The following is a 23,278-nucleotide window of genomic DNA, read 5'->3' on the forward strand; positions in this document are numbered from 1 at the left end:
TGCGAACACAATGCTGGCGTAGATGCTCCTTTGGCCTGATCCAGCAGAGCTCTTCTTAGGTTCTTGGTTGTGTTGCTAATCTCTGGAGCTGCTTTTGAGGGGCGAGCGGGAGACAGACTTTGTTATAGCATTCAGACCCAGTCCTGGGGGGATTTTTAACCTTCAAGAATAGGAATTTGTTAGGCAAAGCTTCCCACTGACTCCTCACTTATTGTCGCTGCAACTGCTTTCCTGCTTATGCTCATTTCCTCCTACTCCAGTTGTGCTGTGTCAAGCTGGAGTGTGTAGAGATGTGCCCCAGGGGTGTGCAGCTTGTGGCGAAGTGTTGTTGTTTTTTTAAAAAAAGTCTGATCTTCTACACCAAGGGACCCTCCTTACAATTTTTCAAGGTTAACCAACTTCAACCCTGGCCTAGTTGGTGTGACTCGTGACAGTGCCTTCTCAGTGGGAACACCCTCCCTGGTGAGATGCATCAGTCTCCCTCAGTGGACTTTCAGGAAGAATTTAACATTTTGTTTACCCAGGGTTCTGATGGCCAAAAGATACTATTCCTGGCCACCCTGAAATTGTTGGTTCCGAGAATGTCTTTAACTGCTTTTTTTGCAAAATAATAATACTATTTGATCTGTTTGCTGTTTCAGGAAAAGGGTATGATATAAATTGAATAACAGTATGAATAAATAATACAAAACTTGTGGCTTTTATTCTGAACTTGGATATAAACTACCTGCTTCAAATGGTTGTGTAAATAACTACTCTGTAATGCTGCCTAGATTAGCTATTAGAAAAAAAAGTTCAACTTGGTTGAGGTTTCTGAGTGCAGCGTAGATGGATGTTGCTGAACCAAAATATATGAAGAAACAATAAATGTTTTTCACTGTAAGGAACATTCACTACTAGTGAGTAAATTGCCGTACGCCACTTGATGGGCTCAGGTCCTGTTTGGCCACAGTGTGAGACCAAGATGCTTGACCACATGAACCATTGGCCTGATATCACAGGCTCCTCTCGCACTCTTAAATTCCTTGCACTGGTAAACAGGAAAACCGAAGAAGCTCCAACAGATGCCTCTTGCTTTCAACTGAAGAATCATTTCTATTTACAACGCTGCAAAAGAGAGCTAAGATTGAAGCAGGCTGCTACCTATTAACGGAACTCTGTCATGAAACTTACTGAGTGTCTTTGGCCTGTCAGTCATCTTTGCATGCCCCTGCATCTCCCTCAAATTTGCTTTAAATGGTTGGAGGGGGTCCCAGAACAGATTTAGAGTGTGTGACGGGTGGAGGGAGATGGAGTTGAAGCAGAAGTTGTTGCACAAACTAGATGACTTTGTTGCATACACCCCTACGAGGCATCGAGGAACAGATAGTCTCTAAAAAGGTGTTTTATGCCTAGCCTTTGTGGGTCTCTGCCAAAGATTTCAAACTAAATTCAAGAAATGTTGTAATTGCTGTTTTGACTGACAATTGTATTTATAACTTAATCTGATTAAAACTCTGAAACTCCCTAAAAGGGTGTGGGTTTTTGTTTCGTCCTGTAGCATTATTATTCTACTCCTCCTTTTTGTTACAAGCTCAGATCATTTGATGAACAGCTTTTAAGTTGGAATGAGCGTGACAGCAGAGTTGCCCTTTCTGATAAAGCATGTTCTTGGTTTTTTAAAAAAATCACTCAACAAGCTGATCTCTTGCTAGTTAAAATTGTTAAAGAGAAGGTCAGGTTTCTTTACCTAAGGCAAGACAGGTCCAGAAAGTAGTTCATGCCCTAATTTCATCATAATACATATGTGTTTTGTTAAAAAAAAACCTTGACTGTATGATTGTTTCCTTAAGCACAAAGTCATTTGGTTTTTTACATCATCCCCTTTTTGTTCATCTCCAGAATAGTGGGAAAATAAAAAAGTAGTTAAATCATGCCTCTTTAATAAACCAAGGACTGGGTAGGAAGATGTGGCTACCAAACAGGTATTCCTGACAATCTCTGAAAATATGTTAAAATACTTTATTTCTCTTAACAGACTTTGTAGATACACACACACACACACACACACACACACGGCAGTTTACAGACATTAAAATATTCAAAATAATTTTTTTTATTAGCATGTGACCAATGGTCACTTTTTAAAATTGCTATCGGTCAGTCCATTTGAAAAAATAAGACTTTAGAGCCACCTTGCCCCCAAATGGCAACTAGATATTTCACTTTGGCCACTGTAAGTTTGGTATAAGGAGCCATTTAGTGCCTAGCTTATTTATCTGAGTTTCTGCTGCAATGACACCAGGACGATTGTATTGCAGGAGCAATGCAGGGCTGTACCACATTCAAGCATTAGCAGAATATGTCATACTACCAGCCCTCCTGCCAAAACTTTGGTTGCTGTTCAATTCGCCATGGAGAGGCGTAAAGAGCCCTCTGCCCAAGTTTTGGCTCCCAAGGGAGAAGGTGGGAAGAGCCAGTGTGGCAGGCCATTTTAAGCCCTTCCTCAAGTCAAAACATAGCCCTCAAAATTCACTTGCTAGCCTGGTTTTTAAAGCTATTTTCCTGTCCATTCACCAACTCCATCTTCTGGAGGTTTTGGGAAGTACAGGTCCAGATCCAAGTTGGAAACCAGTGTCCCAAGTCTACCTGGGGTCAGGGGGAGGGAAGCAACAGAATGAGAAGAAGGACACTCTCTCTCTCTCTCTCTCAAACTGGCGGCTGCAAATGAAGAAGCTGGATACTCCATTCCCATCTAGGGTGAGGCCCAGCTACTGAAACCAAACACTGCAATCTGCTGACTTTGCAGGATTGTCTACCAGAAATCAGCTTGAAGTCCTGTGCTTGCCATAGAGTTAATTTCAGGGCTATAAAAAGGATGGGGACCTTTAAAGGGGATACTGTATTGGCTTCTAGGAATCTTAAATACTTCTCCACCCCTGTGGACAGATTAATGCCTGAAACGTTCCTAAATCCTCCTCCGCTGGCTGTGAGAAATTTTGGGGAGATGATTCCAGCTCAGTTTGGGGACTGCAGGTGCAAAAGAATACTTACGTCCTTTGCCTCACTCATTCTTTCCTCTCAGGGGGTTCTGTAGAGGGAGTGGGACTCAAGGAATTGTTTAAGGGCCAAGCAAAATGCGTGGCTTGCCACAATTGCTAAAACTAGGCATTGAAGTGCATTTGGTTAGCAGTCTGGATAGGGATCACAGTTTGTATGGAGGGGAGCTTTCACCCTCCCCTCCCAGTCACTATCTTTAAAATCTCTCTCTCTCTCTCTCTCTCTCTCTCTCTCTCTCTCTCACACACACACACACACACACACACACACACACACTACAAAGAGCAAGAGGAACAAAACCTCCCATTGGCTCCAAAGGAACCATTTTACCCATTGCTGTGTGTGTGTGTGTGTGTGTGTGTGTGCGCGCGCGCGTTTCTGGACTGCAATGGTTGAGGGAAGGGTTAACCCACAAACACAAAAACGTGCTAGATCACACTTGATTTTAATGTCTGTCTGTTTTAGGGTGGTTGTTTTTGTTGTTGTTTTAAAAAATAAGATAATGAAGTTCTAACTCTGCTTAATGTCTGCCACCTAATCTAAAATCTGCCCGCTGTATTTTTTAAACAAAGTATAGGAAAATGAGTTACACCCTTTAACCCTATCTGGAGCCTCTTAAATGACTGGAGGGGGGGCATAATTTCTCTTTTTTATTAATGGTGCCTGTTTCTATTTGATGTGGTGTGTCAGCACATGCATCCAGTTCTTGCAGAGGTCGTTGAGTAAAAAACTTCCAAGATTAGCTTAAGTGGTTTATTTCAGTTCTCTTTGTAGATCAAAGTAACAAAACCACTGCATGTTGGTGCTGATGTTTCATTCCTGCTTCTTGAGAGAGGCTTTGGCTAGGAGCAAGCTACGCAAGGAGTGCTTGAGCTCTTGGCGTTTTAAAACATTTAAAAATTCACTAGGCCTATTTTTCCGTCAGCTTCACAGCAGAATTCAGGAGGCTAAATGGAGCTAGGAATGAGAAACCCTTAAAATGGTGTGAAAATTTGTTCAGCTGCAGGGACATAAGGTGTTACTTCCCCAATGTTACGTTAAAAAAAAGTTGCACTTTAGCCAGATGAGTTCTTAGCAAAGAAGAATGGTCTCCATCAATATTGTACTTAGTTCCACAAACTGACTTGGTTCAAATGTAATGCTAAACTATGGTTTAGCTTTACATGAACAAATGGCAGCATGGCCATGGGAAGGAAACTGGAAGATTCTGATTCGATTTTATACAAATCATGCCTTGTTACTTCTAAACCTGCTACTGTGGTTAGTCTTAACTATGGTAGGTAAAGGTAAAGGGACCCCTGACCATTAGGTCCAGTCCTGACCAACTGGGGTTGCGGCGCTCATCTCGCTTTATTGGCCGAGGGAGCCGGCGTGCAGCTTACGGGTCATGTGGCCAGCATGACTAAGCTGCTTCTGGCAAACCAGAGCAGCGCACAGAAGCACCATTTACCTTCCCGCCAGAGTGCACTTTGATGTGCTTTCGAACTGCTAGGTTGGCAGGCGCAGGGACCGAGCAACGGGAGCTCACCCCGTCGTGGGGATTCGAATTGCCGATCTTATGATCGGCAAGCCCTAGGCTCTGTGGTTTAACCCACAGCGCCACCCGCGTCCCTTCTCTTAACTATGGTGCAGAGAAGCAAAAGAGGATCAGAAACAAAGATTTGAGTTTGAAGCCCAATTTCTATCTTTCCTAGGTAACATAGACAACACTAAACAAAATGGACCATTGATCTGACTCACTTTAAGGCCACTTTCTCTCTATTTTTTTTTTGGGGGGGGAGAGATAAATTTTATTAGATTTTCAAAAGAAAGTATCTTTTTTTGTTCAGACTGAAATATTAATCTAGATAAAATAAAAACATAGATCCATCAAAAAAAGAAAGGAAAAAGAAGGAAGAAAGAGAAATAGAGCTAGAAGAAAGATTAAAGAGAGAGAAAGAAAAAAAAGTTAAGAAACTAAAGAACTTTCGATTCTTTGTCAGTCAGCATTATTCAACTCATCCACTCCAGTAAAACACCCAGGACAACCACTTTCTACAGATAACCAACGTTATCGTCAACCTTCAAACCCAAATACCATTTCTTTTTCTTTTCAACACAAAAAGTCTGAGAGGTTTCCAATCTAGTAAATGTTGACAACGACTTGATTGAACATGTCAGTTTTGCCATCTCAGCTAAGTCTTGTCGTTTTAATAACCATTCCTCCCTTGTTTGTTTGCAATGAGTCTTCCCATCATGGTGCCCTGGAAGGATACTTCCTACACTATGTGCTCCTCAGAGCATTCTCCCTTCCTCTGGTTCCCATCAACTGGTATTGAAAAGTGTACTGCCTGACAGTGGAGATGGAACACAGCCACTAGGATTAGTAGCCATCAGCAGCCCTTATCCTCCATGAATTTGTAGCCATTGCTATTACTGCTTTTATTAGCAAGGGGTGTATGCTTATCTCTATGCTTATCTCTGCCCCCTTTCCAAGATTCCTTACTTGCATCTTGTCTGCCAGTCACCCTGTACAGTCAGGAGGAAAACAATGCTGTCCATGGTTGTAAAGAATAATTGGGTGCATTCTTTCCCTCTTGGATCAAATCTATGCTTCCAGGTGTCATAAGAAAGCTGCAGAGAATAGTGCAGGATAGTGCGCACCCCGGAAATGATTTCTTTCAGCTTCTGCCTTCTGGAAGAAGGTACAGGGTTATAAAGACTAGGACTAGCCGCCACTTTCTACCCAAATGTGATTTTGGTTTTAAACGCATTGTAAGGCGTCTGTATGGGAGTATATTGTATTTAAAAATGGGGTGTCAGAGTTTTTAGGGGGCTAACCAGGTTGGGATAGCAGGCTTGTTGGGTTTTGAATGTCTTATGTAGATTTTCCAATTTCGTTGTTCTGTATGGGACAATGACAATAAAGATTATCGTATTGTAAAAGTATAAAAAGTTTTCTTCCTGTCTCCTTATGTGCTCATTTCCATAAGGACTACCTGTGCTGCAAAAGTCTTGTGTTGCGGCCAGATACATAAAGCCCCCTCAAGCTTCTGAGTACTTCTACATCCATGCATGCTCCTCACTTGAAGGCCCTCACACTAACATGCGCACAGTGTCCTGTGAAAAGGTATTGAGTCCAAACTGAAGTTCTTTCCCTGGCTATGACTCATAGCGCATCTGCGAGCCAAGGTTTGTTGCTGTGGTCAGTGAACGGTGAGCATCCATGTGCAAACTGGTCCTAAGAGACGGCTTCAAATTTAATCACATCTGCTGAAAGTGGCTGAGGCAAGGTTCTTTCACTTTGCAGCTGGAATGTGTTTGGCTTTATTGAAGTGGGAACTGGAGGAACGAAAGGAGTCCTTGAGTTTGAACAAGGAAGGAAGTGGAAGGATTGTGTTCTTTTCCTCAACTTGAGCGTAGAAATCTCAGCCTCTCCTCCACAGCAGCTGAGGAAGGGAGTATCTCTTGATAGATGCCTAGTTGTGGTTAAAAGCAATGATAGGGAGCCTAAAGAAATCCACGTTCGGAGCCTCTGGTTTCTTTATGTTTGTTGCCGCTACCGGAGAGGCCCTAATATAATTTCATCCTTATTTCAACAATTTTGTTTGTTTGGGCAAAGGCATTTAGTCCACCGGGAAGCCATAAATCACCAAGGGGTTGTTGGCAAGGGAGCCATGCTGTTTTGAAAGAGACTGGACGTACACCCCAGGAAAAAGGGGGTGCAAATAGTTTGCATTGGAGAGGGATGTTTTCACTCAAAACAAGCCTCTAGACAATGTGCAAAGAGTTCAGAATGTACTGCAGACAACGCCACAGCAAATAAATATATCTAAATGTGTTCCCAGAATAGAACCGGCACTTTTCTTGTGCTTTGAGTTGCATATACTGTGTTCTTGAATGATCCCATATTGTCAAAGGCACAAGTCCTTTGTTGTTCCCGCATTCCAAAAGGGGGGTGGGTCTGCTTTTTATGTATTCGGTTTTATTTGCTTTTATTTATTGAAATAGGCAGTGTTGCAGGATAACTGTGCTGTCCAGTTTTGCCTTCTGGATGGGAGAGCATGTGTTCTCCCAGAAAGTCATTTTATTTGACACCACCTAGAAGGGTCTGGGTGCTTATATGCAGCTCTCAGTGAAGACTTTTTCTGTTTGTCTCGAGGATGAAAATCAAACCGTTACAAATAAAGTGTATTGTGGTACAGATTTCTTATGCAAGCAAAGGCCACAAAGTTTAATGGCCACAAAGTTTAATATTATCAATGTCACCATCACTTTAGCCAACTCGTTCCTCCAAGTGTTTTAATTATTGCAAATACTGTTAAAATGTATACACACCAGAAGTGTGGTTCGCACGTTTCTACCCAAGTATCTCTTTATTTTTGTAAACTTATTTGAGTGTTATGGATTTAGTTTTATTTGAATGTTTACATCATGCTATCTCCTAACTAAGTTATGAGCCAAACTGTTGGCTAGAACGTTGCCTCTTCCCAGTCCAACCATGTATACATAGTTTAGAGAACATTTCCTGGGAACAAACTGTTTATAAAGTTCAGTTCATTGGTGCCTTGGTAAGCAAGTTTAGTTCTTAGTTATTTGTAAATAGATTTGTCGTCCAAAAATGTGTTCTCTCAGTGGGCTCTAACGGACTTTCTTGAACGATTTGCCTTTTTAAAGACTTAGTTTATTTTAAAATACTTGATTTGGTCATTATCTGCTGCAGTGGCAAAGCCAGCTAAAATTGGGGTGGGGGGATGTAAATGGTACTGTTAATAAACTTCGGTGTTTAGCTTCTCCCCTTTGACCTTACCATCTTGGGTGACCACCCTAAATATCTTCACAGAAGCTTACGAAAAGCTTGGCCTATCGCTCAACATCCAAAAAACCAAAGTGCTGCACCAACAAGCACAAAACCCCTCTGCAGCACCACAAATCCAACTCAGTCATGTAATGTTAGAAAGTGTTGATCACTTCTCCTACCTGGGCAGTTATCTTTCCACAAGGGCCAACACTGATGCCGAAATCCAGCATTGCCTGAGCTCTCCGAGTGCAGCTTTCTCCCGATTGAAGTGCAGAGTGTTTGAAGACTGGGACATTTGCAGAGAAACCAAAATGCTTGTTTATAAAGCTACTGTACTACCAACCTTACTGTATGCTTGTGAAACATGAATCACTTCTAAATGCCATCTCCAACTCCTTGAAAAAATCTATCAGTGGTGTCTCCAAAAATTTTTACATATCACTTGGGAAGACAAGCGAACTAATGCCAGTATACTGGAAGATGCAAAGATCACCAGTGTCAAAGAAATGATTCTTCAACATCAACTTTGTTGGACTGGTCATGTTGTTCAGATGCCTTCCATGTATTGTCTTCCGAAGCAACTACTCTATTCTGAACTTAAAAATGGAAAGCATAATGCTGGTGGTCAACAAAAGAGGTTTAAAGACTCTCTCAAGGCAAATCTTTAAAAAATGTAGTATAAACACAGACAGTTGCGTAACACTGGCCTTCGAGTGCTCCTATTCGAGAACAGCCTTACCAAAGATGAAGATGCTCAAACTCAGGACGAGAGGGAGAAATGTGCTAAGAGGAAGGCATGTTTGGCAAACCCTTACTGTGATCAACTCCTGCCCTAAAGCCTATGTCTCCACTGTGGAAGGACGTGTGGGTCCAGAATTGACCTTCACAGTCACTTACAGACTCACTGTTAAGACCGTGTTCATGGAAGACAATTTTACTCAGCTACAAGTGATGGAAAAAGAAGAAGAAGAAGAAGAAGAAGAAGAAGAAGAAGAAGAAGAAGAAGAAACCACAACCACCACCACAACAAACAACTTCTTAGATGGAGAACAGTTCAGTCTACCAGGACACTGAACTTAAGGTGGCAATCCTTAGGACCTAGGATATCAGTGTTCAAATCGCCACTTGGTCATGAAACTCACTGGGTGACTTTGGGCAAGTCACTGTCTCTTTGCCTAACCTATCTCACAGGTTTGTTGTGAGGATTAAATGAGGAGGGAGAGAGCTATGTACACCACCTTGAACTACTTGGGGGGGAAATGTAATATAAATGCAGTAAATGTGTGTTGAATGTTCTTTCAATGTAGCTGTCTGAGGAAGCCAAGGTCAAATCTTGTCTCTTTTCTGAAGCTCACTGAGTGATCTTGGGTCTGTCATACTATCCCTCAGCCCAGCCGACCTTACAGAGCAGTGGTGAGCATGCTGCCTTGAGTTCTTAGTAGGAAATGTGGGGTAGAAATGTAGAAAATCCCAAAGACATTAATTTCTTCTGAAGGTACATATTAACTGCGATCTACAGGAAATTTAACCTACCAGTTCCTTTTTGCTTACAGTGGAGTAATGCCAGCTGAGCTGGAGATAATGGAATTGAACCAGATGACTTGCAATCTATCTCTATCTCTCTCTTTTTCAGCTTCCACCTGGCTGCCTCCAAAGGGCAGGCAGAATGCCTCAGGATTATGATGACTCACGGTGTGGATGTAACAGCACAAGATGGGACAGGTACTCAAACTCGGGGGGGGGGGGGTCCCCACCCCTTTGCTCCCCTTTGTTTTTGTTGCTGTTTTTGAGCTTTCACGACACATGTAAATAGGCTTTTTTGCATGCTCTGCTTACAAATGAGCATGTGCAGATGTCTTATGCTGAATCATTTTGCCCAGGGCTGTCTGCAGTACCCCCAAATCTTGTGATCTCTCCAACCTCTTCAGTTTATTTTGAAATGTTGGATGCTGCTTCTGAGATGATAGTTTCTGCAAAGTGAGCCACCTACTTCTGTACTGTGTCCCCCCTTCTCTGTTATTTTGTGCTGGATTCACAGTTGTGCAGTGCACACCTTGTGAAATCGGGCACTTTTAGTTTGTTCAATACTCCACATGTATTGAAAACCCAGTATATCATTTCATCCGCATCTGTAGACTAAGCCTAGCTGGCTTTTTGATCCAGGCAGCTATGGAACCTCTGAAGAGCATCTTAATGTATAGAATTTACAGGCAAGGACTTATGCCAACTGTTGGGAAATGGGCCATATGTGATGTCAGGTGGTGAGGTGGGCAAAGACATAACTGCACCTAAAGGGGATTTGCAGGTACAGGCGCTCCTTCAGGTATACAGGGCCAAAGGCTGTTCAGGGCTTTAAAGGCCAAGACTTTGAATTGTGCTTGGGAACGTTTGCAGGAACAAGAGCCACAATGTCAGGTGACTGACAAGGACTTGGCTGTCAGTTGGCTGCATGTTGTGGGGTGGGGTGGAGAGGTAAGAATCCACTCTGCTGGCTGGATCCAGTTCTCCAGCCTTGACTTAAGCCAAATGCAAAATTACTTTGGCAAGTATATTTACCTGGATTTGCACTTAACTGGGGGGGGGAGTACCAGTATATACCCATTGTGGACCACTCTGTATTGCATCAATACGTTTAACAGGGAGCAAAGCAGGTTCTTCAAGTCTGGAGAGGGGCATCCTCTCGCAGTGAACCTGTTTCATGGTGTTCCAAGTCCAGAGGATCACTTCATGTATAATAGCGTGCTTCACAATTCTTGGAGTATTTGAAATCATTTCCCATTTGTGCAGGGCACAGTGCGTTGCACCTTGCAGCCAAGAACAGCCACCCTGATTGTGTCAAGAGGCTCCTTCAGGTGAAGTATATTTTCTGTTTCTCTTCACTGCCACTTCTGAAGTTCTGATAAACACTAGCATGCTTCCAAGTTCTCTTTTAAAGCAGCCATCTTAATAGCACATAAGAGTTCAGAACAGTTGATATTTAAGGACTTCTTTGTGCCCAGGAGTATGAGAGGATTCTTAACCTGTGTTGCCCAAATAAACAGGCGTATACTGAGAACTTTTGCCCATCTAGTTCAGAATTGTCTATATGGACTGGCAACAGCTATCCAGGGTTTCGGGAAAGGGAAATTCCCAGTCCTACCTGGAAGATGCCTGGGATTGAACCTGGGATCTTCTGCATTCAAGGTAGATGTTCTTGCCACCAAGCTATGTTCCTTCTAGCCACTTTCCCCTGCACCTCAACATAATGAAAGCTAGTGATGTGGTGTTGTGACACCAGTTCTGGAGTATGGTTCTTGCTGTTATGATCTGGTCATTAGTGGTCAAATATGATATACACTTAATCTGTAACATCCGAGAGAATTGCTTTGGCAAATGTAAGAGCTGCAGTTGCCCAAATAAAACCCATGTTTGTTGCGGGAGGCGCTGAAATCTGCCAACTAAAAATACTTCTTGTCCAATTTGTCCATGGCTGGATTTGGTAGTGCCTGTTAAATGAATAATTGAGTGGTGTATCTGTGTGTCTACTCAAAATTCCTCTAGTAATCTACCTGTAGGAATAGTTCCAATGATTTTTTCCCTTACCTCTTTTAGGGATCCATATTGATTAATTTAACAAACTATTATGTTTAAGGAAGGCCATTTGATTTCAATGCAAAAACAGATGGAATACATTTCATATAATTGTTCATATCCCTCCCCCCCCCCTTTGCATGTACTTTTATTTTAACCAGTCATGGACAAACTGCCCCAAACTGCTATCATGTGGCCTTGATCACCCACCAAGGGGTGTCTCCAAGACAGTTGTTGTGATCGTGCAAAGACTTTCCTCCTCCTCCAAAACCCACAAATCAGTTCTGGGTATTCCCCAACTTTCACAATCATATGCGGGAAGAGGAGGAGGCAGGGAAGAAGAAATGTTTGTGTGAGCAGGACATCATTATTGGATACAACCCCAAATGAAACCTGGGTCCATGAACCTTCATTTTACTTTTTCTCCAGTCTTTAAAGAAGGCTCTAGGTAGTTCTCTAAATTTTCTTCGTATTCCACAAAAGTATTTTCCCCCCAAATAGCAATGAACTTCAAAATGCTTTTTGCTCCATGCCTTGCTAAAAGACTCATTTTTGTCATCCTACAGTCTAAATGTCCACCAGAGAGCACTGATAACTCTGGGAAGACAGCTTTACACTATGCAGGTAATATTTTTACTCCCTCTCTCTTTCATATTCCCATACCCCCCCTTGACCTTGTTAGGTCCACCCTACGTAATCCATGCCTTCACAATGGGAGTTCCATAAGGGCGGCACAAATAGGGTCCCTGTGTGATGAGCTCCAGGCCTCTCTGTGATGAACTGTGGTCATCAGTGAGATTGTAAGCAGCCTCCCCTGCCCCACTCATGCAGTGGGACTTCTCCCCACCCTGTACTCACCCTACTTGTTCCCCTTCCCCCAAGCAGATTTAGGAAGTTCAGTGGGGGGAGAGGAGGAAACACCCCATTGCACAAGCAGACCTTATTCTACACATGCAGCAACTTCGCTAAATCTTGCCCAGTATCTAGGCCCCAAACTGTTCAGGGCTTTTTTAGGTTAATCTTATTACTTTGAATTGAGCCCAGTTAATAGATAGGTAGCCAGTACAGACGCTGCAAAGCTGGCCTCGTATAACATCAGCTAGAAATACTCTTGCAGCTGCATTCTCACTAGTCAGACCTTCAAGGGCAGTCTTACTTAGAGTGCCTAAGAATTAAGAGTAGATGGTTGGCTCTCTTTCTTTCTTTCTTTCTTTCTTTCTTTCTTTCTTTTTTTCTTTCTTTCTCCCTCTCATACACTGCTTTTCAGGAAATTCTAGTTGGTCATTGTTGGAGACAGGATGAAGAATTATATCAGCCTTCTTCAAGCTGTTGCCCTGCTGATGTTGTAGGACTGCAACCCCCATATTCCCTGGCCATTGGCCGAGCTGCTGGATGTTGTAGTCTAAAGCACCTGCAGCCCAACTTCAGCTGGAAGGCCACTTGTTATATAAGGGGTGGCAGAAATGTGGTTTAGCGTGGTTTCAGCAAGGCTGGAAAAATCTCTCCTGTGGTATGGACCCTGCAGGAGTTTTGAACAACTAATCTCGCAGTTCCTTGAAGATCTAAAACAACTTATTACAGCATAGTCCGTGATAGCTTATGCCACAATAGAGTATTTAAGGTGCTATGGGACTCCTTATTGTGTTTGCTCTTGCTCTAAGTTTGCAGCTCTCATTTTCTTCTTCTTTTAGCTGCTTGTGGCTGCCTTCAAGTAGCTCAGCTCCTGTGTGAACACAAGTGTCCAATTAATGTCAAAGATGTGGTATGTAATCATTATCTCATGGATAACTTAGTGGGTTAAAAAAACAACAACCTTGAAAGCTATGCAGTGTACTTTAGTTTCTGAAACCTCGTTTTTAAATCTTCTAAGCAGGGGAGATTCCCTCTTGTCTGCAGCAAATGAGTTTCTTCTTCGTTCACTGTATTTCTTCCAGTTAGCACGCGTGACGTCTGAGTGGGAGGCCCGGTCAGCACATTTGCATGAGCCAGACCACTTTGCTCGGTTGCAACCCCCTCCACATGTCCCCACGTATATCATTTCCTAGTCAGACATGACAGTGCTAACCAGAAACGTGCAGTGAATAAGTAGAAAATTTATCTCCCATTTAAGGTATGAACGAGCCTTTTATATTGCTCTCTGATTCTGCACCAGCACTCAAAGTATGGCCAGTGTGCATGCCTAATGTTGAGCTTTTTATTACACTGTAGGAAAGGCTTAGAATCCTTGAATCGTAGAGTTAGAAGAGGGACCCCAAGGGCAATCTAGTTCAAGCCCTGCAATACAGGAATCTCAGCTAAAGTAACCATGACAGATGGCCAGCCAACCTCTGCTTAGGAACCTCCAAGGAAGGAGAGTCCATAGCTTGCCGAAGAAGACCATTCCATTGTCAAACAACTCTTACTGCCAGAAAGTTCTTCCCGATGTTTTGTTGGATCTCCTTCCTTGTAGCTTGAAGCCATTGGCTTGAGCCCTACCCTCCGGAGCAGGAGAAAACAAGCTTGCTCCGTCTTCCATGTGACAGTCTTCCTGTGAGGAAAGCGAGTAACCTTGAGCTTGAGTGGAAACAGCTCAGTAGGGAGGGAGCCATATGTAGCTGGCTTCTCCCATTTCCTCCACGCACATCCCATTATGCACAAAGATTTAACACTTACCAAAGTCTCATCTTAGCTTTTCTTTGGTATTTTGGTTCCTGGCCATCCCTTACTCAGTGACATTAGAGTTTTGGTTTGTTAAGTGCTTAGAATCATATACAGTGGTACCTCGGTTTAAGAACAGTTTGGTTTAAGAACAATTCGGTTTACAAACTCCACAAAACTGGTAATAGTGTCCCGGTTTGAGAACTTTACCTTGGTCTATTATAATATTTATTGAATTTCATTTTAAAAACCAATCAATTACCATTTTCACTTGTCATCACATATATTTTGACTCTCTTGAGTCTTTGACACTCCCCCTTCTCCCAATTGACTTCCTTACATCCTTACATAATTTCTTTAGCATTTCAAATTCCTCCTATTTGCCTACTTTTATTTTTAAATATTCTTTTATAATTGTAAACAGGTTTCTACCTCTACTTAGACTGAGAACTTTACCTCGGTCTAAGAACGGAATCTGAATGGTGGAAGGGCACCGGCGGCAGGGAAAGGGTGCCTTGGTTTAAGAACGGTTTTGGTTTAAGAACGGACTTCCAGAACAGATTAAGTTCGTAAACCGAGGTACCACTGTGCTCTGATCCTGAGAGCAGCAAAGGGTTTATAGGTGCTGTGTTGAGCCCATGAGTAAAGGGAGCTCAGAACTCAACAAAGGTCATGCAGTGGGGTTTTACATGCATTGCTGCATGGCTAGCTATTGTCTATTGTCCCTTAGACAGCAAGATTTTGAGAACCTGTTAAAGGAGGTTGCACACCTGTTTTCACATAAGGGTTACATTCTCTGAAGTTAATATTTTTTAAATCTACTGAATAAATGATAGTGTTTAATCTCTTTTTTATTTTTATTTTTTAAAAATAGGATGGGAATATACCTTTGTTACTGGCTGTACAAAATGGCCACACTGAAGTAACCAAATACCTTCTGGAGCATGGCGCAGACATCAATTCCAGAGACAAAAATGGAAGGTACAAATAAACTTACTCTTAGTACTCACAAACTTTTTCAAGGTTCATCGGGTCTAAGGATCTCCTTCTAATCTGAGAACAGATTTTAGATTCTTCACCGCTAAATATATTACGTTGTGGTTTAGGTCCAATTAAGCTGTCACTGAACTTCTTGCTTATATTTATTAGCTTGATAACAAAAAGACATGCAAGAGATGACATGTTTTTCTGGTTCTTCTAAAGTCACCGATTTCTCCGTGACTTTCAGAGAAGCTGTTTTGCAGCGTTTGACATCTCGAGGCACAGCCTAATAAAGTTGTCAAAGCTGTATCCTTTTTGATGTTTTCCCCTGCTTGCAAGAACTCATTATGCCTCTTCCCCATCCAGAGGCAGGTTACAGTGAGATACAAAATTCTTGACTGGGTTGACACAGGCTGCTGCTGCTGCTGCAAAAAAGCTCTTCCGGCAAAATTATGGTCAAGCAGAATTCTGTGTGGCTATATGGTCAACGGCAGATACATCTGTCCTACATATTCATTTTGAGTAAAGCTATCAGTAGCGGCTGGCTATGTCATATCTCTACTGTCGGAGAAAGTATGCTTCTGAATACCAGTTGCTGGGAGCCAAAACTGCGCAAAGTGCCATTGCACTCAGGTCCTGCTTGCAGGCTTCCCTTAGGCATCCGTTTTCTGGACTTGACCTCATCCAGCCCTTTGCAGCATGCCTAAATGGCTCACCCTCTTAGGGAAAGCTTTATTGGTTCACTCTCAGGAGCCTCCCCTGTCTTGATCTCTTACTGTAGATCAAGTTATAGATACACTGTAAATTCAAGTCAGGACAAATTTTGTTGATGACACGATGACCATTACTTTCTGCAGGAGTAGCAAAGTGTCATCTTATCAGAGGAATGCCTGTCAGCTTTTTCCACTTCCTGGACTCAGCTGACTGCCCAGTCTTCTTCTGCTGCTTGAACCTGTAGGCACTCGTCTCCTGTAGGATAACAAATGAGCCACAAACTCACAACCTTCAGGGGGTGTTATTTTTATTTTTTTAATTTTTATTTTTGAGGGGAAAATAAATCCCCCCCCAAATTATTAGTTTTCTCTTATAACACATAGACAAAAACACAAAAGAAAAACATTACATTCGACACAACATAAAAACTTAACAACAATAAAAACACACAAAATAAAAGAATTCCCCCCCCCCTTCTTATTCCCTGGTATATTTACATTGCTAAAAGACTTCCTCGACACCCTCCAATCTGGATTTCATCCTGTTACATATTTAGCAGTTCCCAATTTCATATTTATAATCTTCAGGGGATGTTATTGCTTTGCTAATCTCATGCCTGTGGCTCCTCCTTATATTGTCTGTTTGCCAACTTGCTCTAGGACGGCTCTGATGCTGGTGTGCGAAGCAGGAAACCTCAGCATTGCAGAAGTCCTCGTCCGAAAAGGTGCAGACATAAACCTGGTGGATGCGCTTGGACACAATGCCCTGCATTATGCTGCAGTCTCTGAAAATACAGGGATTCAGAATCTCCTTCAGTTGAAAATTGTTCAAGATGCTGGTATGTCTACATTTCTTAAATTACGTGGTAGGATTCCCTATGATAAGGATGGGGGAACCTGTGCCCCGGCCCCGATGATATTGGACTATGTGATCCCTGATTATAGGCCATGCTGGCTGGGGATGATGGGAGTTGGAGCCCATCAACATCTTTGGGGGCAGGCACATATTCCCCAACCCTGCTGTAGGGGCTACCTGGGGAGGCATGAGGTTCTTACTCAATCTTTCTGGAAGGCCAGAAGACAGGATGCTGACTCATAGAATCATAGAATTGTAGAGTTGGAAGGGACCACAAGAGTCATTAATCCAACCCCCTGCAATGCAGGAATCTTTTGCCCACCATGGGCTCAAACCCACGACTCTGAGATTAAGAGTCTCATGCTTTACCAGCTGAGCTACTCTGTCCATTCTCTTAGTCTCTGTTTTACCACCCTTGGTAGAGCTGCTCCGAGCACTGAGCTTGGCACACAGCCTGGTCTTTGGACTGTCCGAGGAATGTGCTATCTTGGGTCTGTCCAAAGTGGGTTGCTTGTTTGAAAGTGCCCTCGTGTCTCTCTGTGCACGAAAAAGATTATTACATTGTGGAAAGAAGGCTAGGCTTCAAAGATATATTGGCTTCGGCTGATTAAAGGTAAAGGGACCACTGACCGTTAGGTCCAGTCGTGGCCGACTCTGGGGTTGCGGCGCTCTTCTCGCTCTACTGGCTGAGGGAGCCGGCGTACAGCTTCCGGGTCATGTGGCCAGCATGACTAAGCCGCTTCTGGCGAACCAGAGCAGCGCACGGAAACGCCGTTTACCTTCCCGCCGGAGCGGCACCTATTTATCTACTTGCACTTTGACGTGCTTTCGAACTGCTAGGTTGGCAGGAGCAGGGACCGAGCAACGGGAGCTCACTCCGTCGTGGGAAAGAAGGCTATGCTTCAAAGATGCATTGGCTTCAGCTGATAAGTCCTTAGTAAATGCCCGGTTCCCAGCCTATGATCTCAAGTATTCTTATTTGCATCTGAATCCATATGAAGAAAGGGGCCTGCTTCCTAAATAGCTGTGAGTTTAGGATCCAAATGGAAATTTCTTAAGCAGAAAGAAGATATATCAGGTTTTCGATTAAAAGGCAATGTTTTGTTTTTTCATCTACAGATTTCAAGTCACCAACAAAGCCAAAGCAGGTAAAAAGAAAAAAAGAATCAGAAATGCTTTTTACCATAATAACAATTAGCCTCAAGCTCTGAAAAAGAGAAACAAAGTAATAAGAAAGTAATAATGGAAGTGATTTGTTTTGTTAAGTGGTTCCAGAAGCATATGCAGTTTTAGTAAACTCATAGATAGTTCCTTTTCATTGATATCTGTATGGTATTGGTGAGATAGCTGTCTCCTCTTATCTCTAACCCAAATGTTCTCATATCCTTTGTAAGGACAGGGCAAAACTTGCTATGTTATGACATGTCTGTGATAGGAATCTCCAGCATTTCCTTAAAATAAGTTAATAGTTATGGAGCAGTTGCAAATCAGATGAGACTTGAAGTACTGGAAGGAGAAGGTTGAATGCTTTTCTGTGCACCATTTTCCTGAATATTCCCCCTCCAATCCAAAGTTGCTTTGCCCATAAGGGTAAATATGCAGACATGTGTAAGGTACTTGTATGTTTTCCACCATGGAACAATTTTGATTGGGGTGAGGGGATGGCACAGTGAAGCATTACAGCCTTCTCCCCCAGCACCATGGGCTGTTTTCTCACCAACCACTCTGTGGCTGCTATTGACACACAGTCTTGCGTCAGAGCAGCAAGTCCAATGGTAGACTAGGGTCTAATGGTAGACATGGAAAACTGACTCGCTTTCAGAAGAAACAGGCTCACACTGGTTTCATTTGGACATAATGTTAAACTGTGGTTTGGCATTACATGAACAATCCTTGAGCTTATGAGCAACTCCTCTCCCTTCTTCTGACACAGCCATGGGGAGCACTTCAAAAGCCTTTGATTCCTTTTTTAAAAAAATTAATTTCAATTACTGAAATAGGACAATCTGTTGTTAACTTTAATTATGGCGTAGGGGAACAAGTCAACTTCAGCCCATTGTTTGCACAGTGCTAGCTGATCTCCCCAAAACAGGGATAAGGAACCCATAGCTCTCCAGATGGCTTACAACTCCCACCATCCCTGATCTATGGCTATGCTGGCTGTGGCTGATGGGACTTGGAGTCCAGCAACTCTATCCTTACCGTAACTCTTCTGTAAGCCATAGTTAAGATTAACCATAGCTTCTGGTTTGGCTCTAATGAGTCACTGTGGCTAATTGAAATTGGAAGCAAAAGTTTCTGATTTCATGACTGTGCCAGAGGGAATCCCACGAACCCCAAGCCAGCACATGTAATGCCAAACCATAGTTTACTGTTTTATCCAAACAAACTCAGTATGGCCTCCTGATGCCTTGAAATAGCTGACTGAGTCTTACTGGTTTTAAGGAATTGCTTGGCAAGAGTAAGCTTGAAGAAAATGGCAGAGTTGCTTCAGTGGTCATGTACAGCTTCCATAATAAGGGAGGGGAAAGGGGATGTTCATCTGAGCAGCCAGTTGGACCCAAGTGTGAATTCCCCATTTATGGATTTCAGCAGTTACAGATGATCTGGTTGATGATCTGGGTGGCATGCAGGCAAATCAAGAAGTAGAGAAGAAAAGTGGCTGGTGCAGATGATTTTGACATTCACAGGGTGTTTACTTGTTGCAAAAAAATTAGTTTGGGGGCAGGTCTAAAAGGCCTCTAAACCAGGGACAGCGACTCCCATCATCCCTGACCTTTGGGCCATGCTTGCTGGGGCTGATGGGAGTTTTAGTCCCACATTTGGAGGGCGACAGATTCCTCGCCACTTCTCTGAGCAATTTATGAACACGAGTGATCCTGGAATAGAAGTAAACAAAAAGGAAAACTCTCTCTCTCGGGGGGGGGGGGAGAAAGGCATTTAGGAGAAATGTTAGCAAATTGCTTGAGGCTGCGAAGAGCAGTGCATTTTGAGATCACTACTCCATGGGAAAGGGTTCGCTTTATTCACTCCATCTAATGTAATGAAGCATGTTGCAAATGGGGCATGGTGGGCTCAGGGTTGCGCATGTGCAATATCCCTGCATATAGAGGAAGTACTTTTGAATGAGTTGAGGCATGAATGTGCTTTTTAAAAAATAAAAATCTCTTGTACCTTAAAAGGGAAAAAAAAGAAGAACTTTTTTTTAACGCAGACCTTACTAACCAAACTAACAGACCTCCCTTTTCTGGCCTGTGACACTTCCAGCATGACCAAGTCTGTAGATTAAGTTCTGAAAGAAGTGGAACTCCAAAAAAACGCAAAGCCCCACCACCACCTCCTGTCAGTCCTATCCAGGTAAAAGAGCTTAAGTCCAACTTGAACACATTTGCAATGTCTAGACGGGGCTGGGCGGGTGAGGAATGTCCTGTCGGGAATAGAGCTGGTTAAATTTGCTTTGTGCAAATCCTTTTTTAAAAATGCGCGTCTCATGTATCATGGGCGAATTCTCATAAGGATAGAAATAGGACGGTCTGTTGTTTGAAAGCCCATCTTGGTCACGCTTTGCAGGAGGGCCATGGGGAATATGACCAGATCCTAAGTTTAGAGCAGTAGGGCTTATAAAGGTGCTACACGCATTAAACTCTGTGACAGTCTTGCTTTTTAAGAATCGGCTTTAAGATTCCCCCTGGACGGATGCAAATCAGCTTTGCACATGAGGAGCTCGTAGCGTCTTAACAAGAAGTTTAATATTAAACTGAGCCGTTGCTTGGGCGATTGTCTGACTGCATGGCTGCCGCTGGCTAAAGACAACTTCCGTGTTGTCTTGCTTGTATTGAACTAACAGAGAGCAATGACTTCTGCTAGCAAGAGGCAGTTTGTGTCTCTGAAATGCATTCATCTTTTGCAGCTTAGCGACCTGTCCTCTCCACATTCAACAACTTCAACCCCAGTGTCTGGGAAAGGCCAGCCTTCCTTTGCTGAGCACGGATCCAAGGTATACTCCATTTTTCAACTCTTGCTTCTGGCTAAATGTAAACCCTGTGTGTTTGTAGTGAGTTGCTTAAGGTGACAAAAAGATTTCATCACCCCAAGGAAGGAGAGCAAAGCTTCACAACTGTGACTTAAAGCTCAATTGTGACTTAAAGGGAAGTGTAGATGGAAATCAGTAAAACCCAGGGGGCTGCGATGTGAAATGTATTGTTGGGAGTTACGTCTTGCTTTTTTGATGTCTTTGACATCTTTCCGCAGGGCCTGTAAGACGGAGTTGTTCCGCCAGGCCTTTGGTCAGGGCTCAGCCTGACTCCCCTTCTCTTTTTGTATAAGAACTAGAATGAAAGAGGCCTCCCAGCAGTCTCACAGGCCCATATAAGAACAGTGTAAACAGTTGGGCCTGATGAACATTTCCTGTTCCCAACCCTAATCCTGCGGAAAGCCATCTAATTAGATTTTAATTTGATCCTGACTTGTTTTAAGGAGGTAATTTAATTATTATTTGATTTTATACCAATGTTATATATTTGATGTTAGCCACCCTGAGCCCAGTCTCGGCTGGGGAGGGTGGGATACAAATAAAAGTGGTTTTTTAAAAATTATTATTATTATTATTATTATTATTATTATTATTATTATTATATAGCAGCTTTGGGGAGGCAGTCAATATTAGGGCTACGGCACATCAGCAAGGGGAGACTTCTCTCTTTCCCCCCATGCTGTGGTCCTGACAAAAATAAAATAATCCTCTCCCCTAAAAGTACTGTTGTTTAATAAAAGACAATTGTGTTGGTTCCCAACACCTGTGTTGTTAGGCCGCCAGTGGTTTTCTTGAAACCAAAGAACATACCAGTAGTTTAAGCAATAGACGTGCCTTTTGTCAGCTAGGGATGAAGAGTACCTTTTATGTCCATTTCTGGATTGCGATTAACCTGGCCACTGTAGTCCAAACATTTGTAACCTCCAGACTGCACTACTGCAATGTGTTCTGTGTGGGGCTGCCCTTGGGCCTGGTCTGGAAACTCCAGCTGGTGCAGAATGTCAACACTAGACTGTTGATGGAGGCAGACAGCCAATAGCATGTGATACCTCTGCTGAAACATCTGCACCGGCTGCCCATGTCCTACCAGGCTAGTTTCAAAGCCCTGAGCATCTTGTGTTCAGGATACCTATTGAAACTAATACACATGACTAACTTAGGGCCAATGGTGGGTTTACAGTTGAATTCAGTTGAATACATCCCATTAAGTTCACATTTGATAGGCAATTGTATTTGCTTGCTTTTAATCAAACACCTGCCTTTTAACTATCTCAAAAGCTGGGAAAGCTGCAGCTGAGTGACAGTTCCTGACTAAAATGCATTGGCCGTTACTTCACAGGGGGACGGGATTTTGATGTGCAAGTATTTGTGATTTTTGATGAGGAGTGCCAAGTTGTTAGCCCTCTCTTTAAACAAATGTTTATGTATTTTGCATTTCAGCAGGAAGATATCAGTGCCATTCACTCTGATGGCAAGGATGGGATGAGCGATAGTACTGCAGGTATGGTGTAAGACAGATGTTTTGGCTGGACTGTCACTTTCTCCTTCCTTACTCACCCACACCAAACAACCTACCAACCAAAAAAAGGTGCCTTATTTCATAGAAAGTTGCCATTTGGCATCATGGTCTGTTATGCTAGGATTGTAAAATTCACTTCCCCATTGTTTTTCAAGCATGATTGGTAACATCTTGACCCACCTTGCTTTGAAATTTCCATGGAAGGAGGCTCCGCCATCTTTCTAAAAATCTACGCATAGTGTAGTATGTACAAAAGTAGCATTTTGTTTTGGACCTGGGGGGTCCCGCTTGGAACTCCTGCTTAACTATTAGGGGCATTGGACCCAGCCATTCATGCACACGCTCATATTCTAACCAAGCATACAGGGTTGGTGTCAGGATCAAACACCCTGAGTTCCTTGGAAGAAGGAGGGGGTAGAAACACCATTTATTTAAAATATTTATGCTTGCCTTTACCAAAGGTTCCAGGCAGCTAACAATGTTAAAAACCTCCATTTAAGATCATCCCCAGCATAAACAAAACAGCAGCCAAGCAGCGCCATCCAGTGCCAACCACCGACCCCTACCCAGCAATTTCATGCCCCAAGGTTTTCCCAAGCAGGTGGATAAATAACATCTACTTGAAAATTTATAAGTTGCTTGACACAGGTAACCATCTCAGTGTCAAAGATGTTTGTGTTTGTTTGTTTGTTTGTTTGTTTGATCAATCAGTCAGTCAATCAATCAATCAATCAGTGTGTCCTTTGGCACAACAGTCTAAGTTTCCATAGACAAGCGCCTCCACAATCAGGTGCACATCTCTGGAGGTATTATTGGCTGTTCTGGTCTGAAACTGATTTCCCAGGCTAACTTCCATTGTCCATGGGATTTTCACCATAGAAATCTCAAGACCTAGAGTGACACAGCTGTGAGCCTGTAGCTCATTCTCTGCAAGAGATCCTTTTCAGTAGCAACCGTTGGGCAGGGAGGGAGAAGGGGGAGCCCCACCCACAGCCAGCGTGTAACCCATAACAGAATACCACAAGAGAATGGGAAATGGTTCTCCATCCCTAGTCCAATAGCTAACTTGAAAATTTGCAGGCTAGTTCACAAAAAAGAGACTAGCAAGTAGAGACATTCCTTTGCTTTCTTTTTTGCCCCCCCCCCCACT

General features: G+C 42.9%; 1 protein-coding gene across 3 annotated transcripts in view; it reads left to right on the forward strand.

Annotated features, from left to right (window-relative positions):
* RAI14 (retinoic acid induced 14) overlaps positions 1–23,278 on the forward strand; it is a 99,936-nt gene that overhangs the window by 68,874 nt on the left and 7,784 nt on the right. For 2 of the 3 annotated variants that reach the window (XM_082241842.1, XM_082241843.1), the window contains exons 4-13: positions 9,453–9,541; positions 10,607–10,671; positions 11,956–12,013; positions 13,081–13,151; positions 14,901–15,007; positions 16,381–16,559; positions 17,696–17,724; positions 19,844–19,933; positions 20,487–20,573; positions 22,050–22,110. In XM_082241842.1, coding sequence (XP_082097968.1) covers positions 9,453–9,541; positions 10,607–10,671; positions 11,956–12,013; positions 13,081–13,151; positions 14,901–15,007; positions 16,381–16,559; positions 17,696–17,724; positions 19,844–19,933; positions 20,487–20,573; positions 22,050–22,110 — 836 coding nt within the window. The remainder of the gene's footprint in view (positions 1–9,452; positions 9,542–10,606; positions 10,672–11,955; positions 12,014–13,080; positions 13,152–14,900; positions 15,008–16,380; positions 16,560–17,695; positions 17,725–19,843; positions 19,934–20,486; positions 20,574–22,049; positions 22,111–23,278) is intronic. The other variant, XM_082241844.1, reaches the window with a different exon arrangement.

This window comes from Podarcis vaucheri (assembly GCF_965113315.1).
Source record: "Podarcis vaucheri genome assembly, chromosome: 11".
NCBI classification, from domain to species: Eukaryota; Metazoa; Chordata; class Lepidosauria; order Squamata; family Lacertidae; genus Podarcis; species Podarcis vaucheri.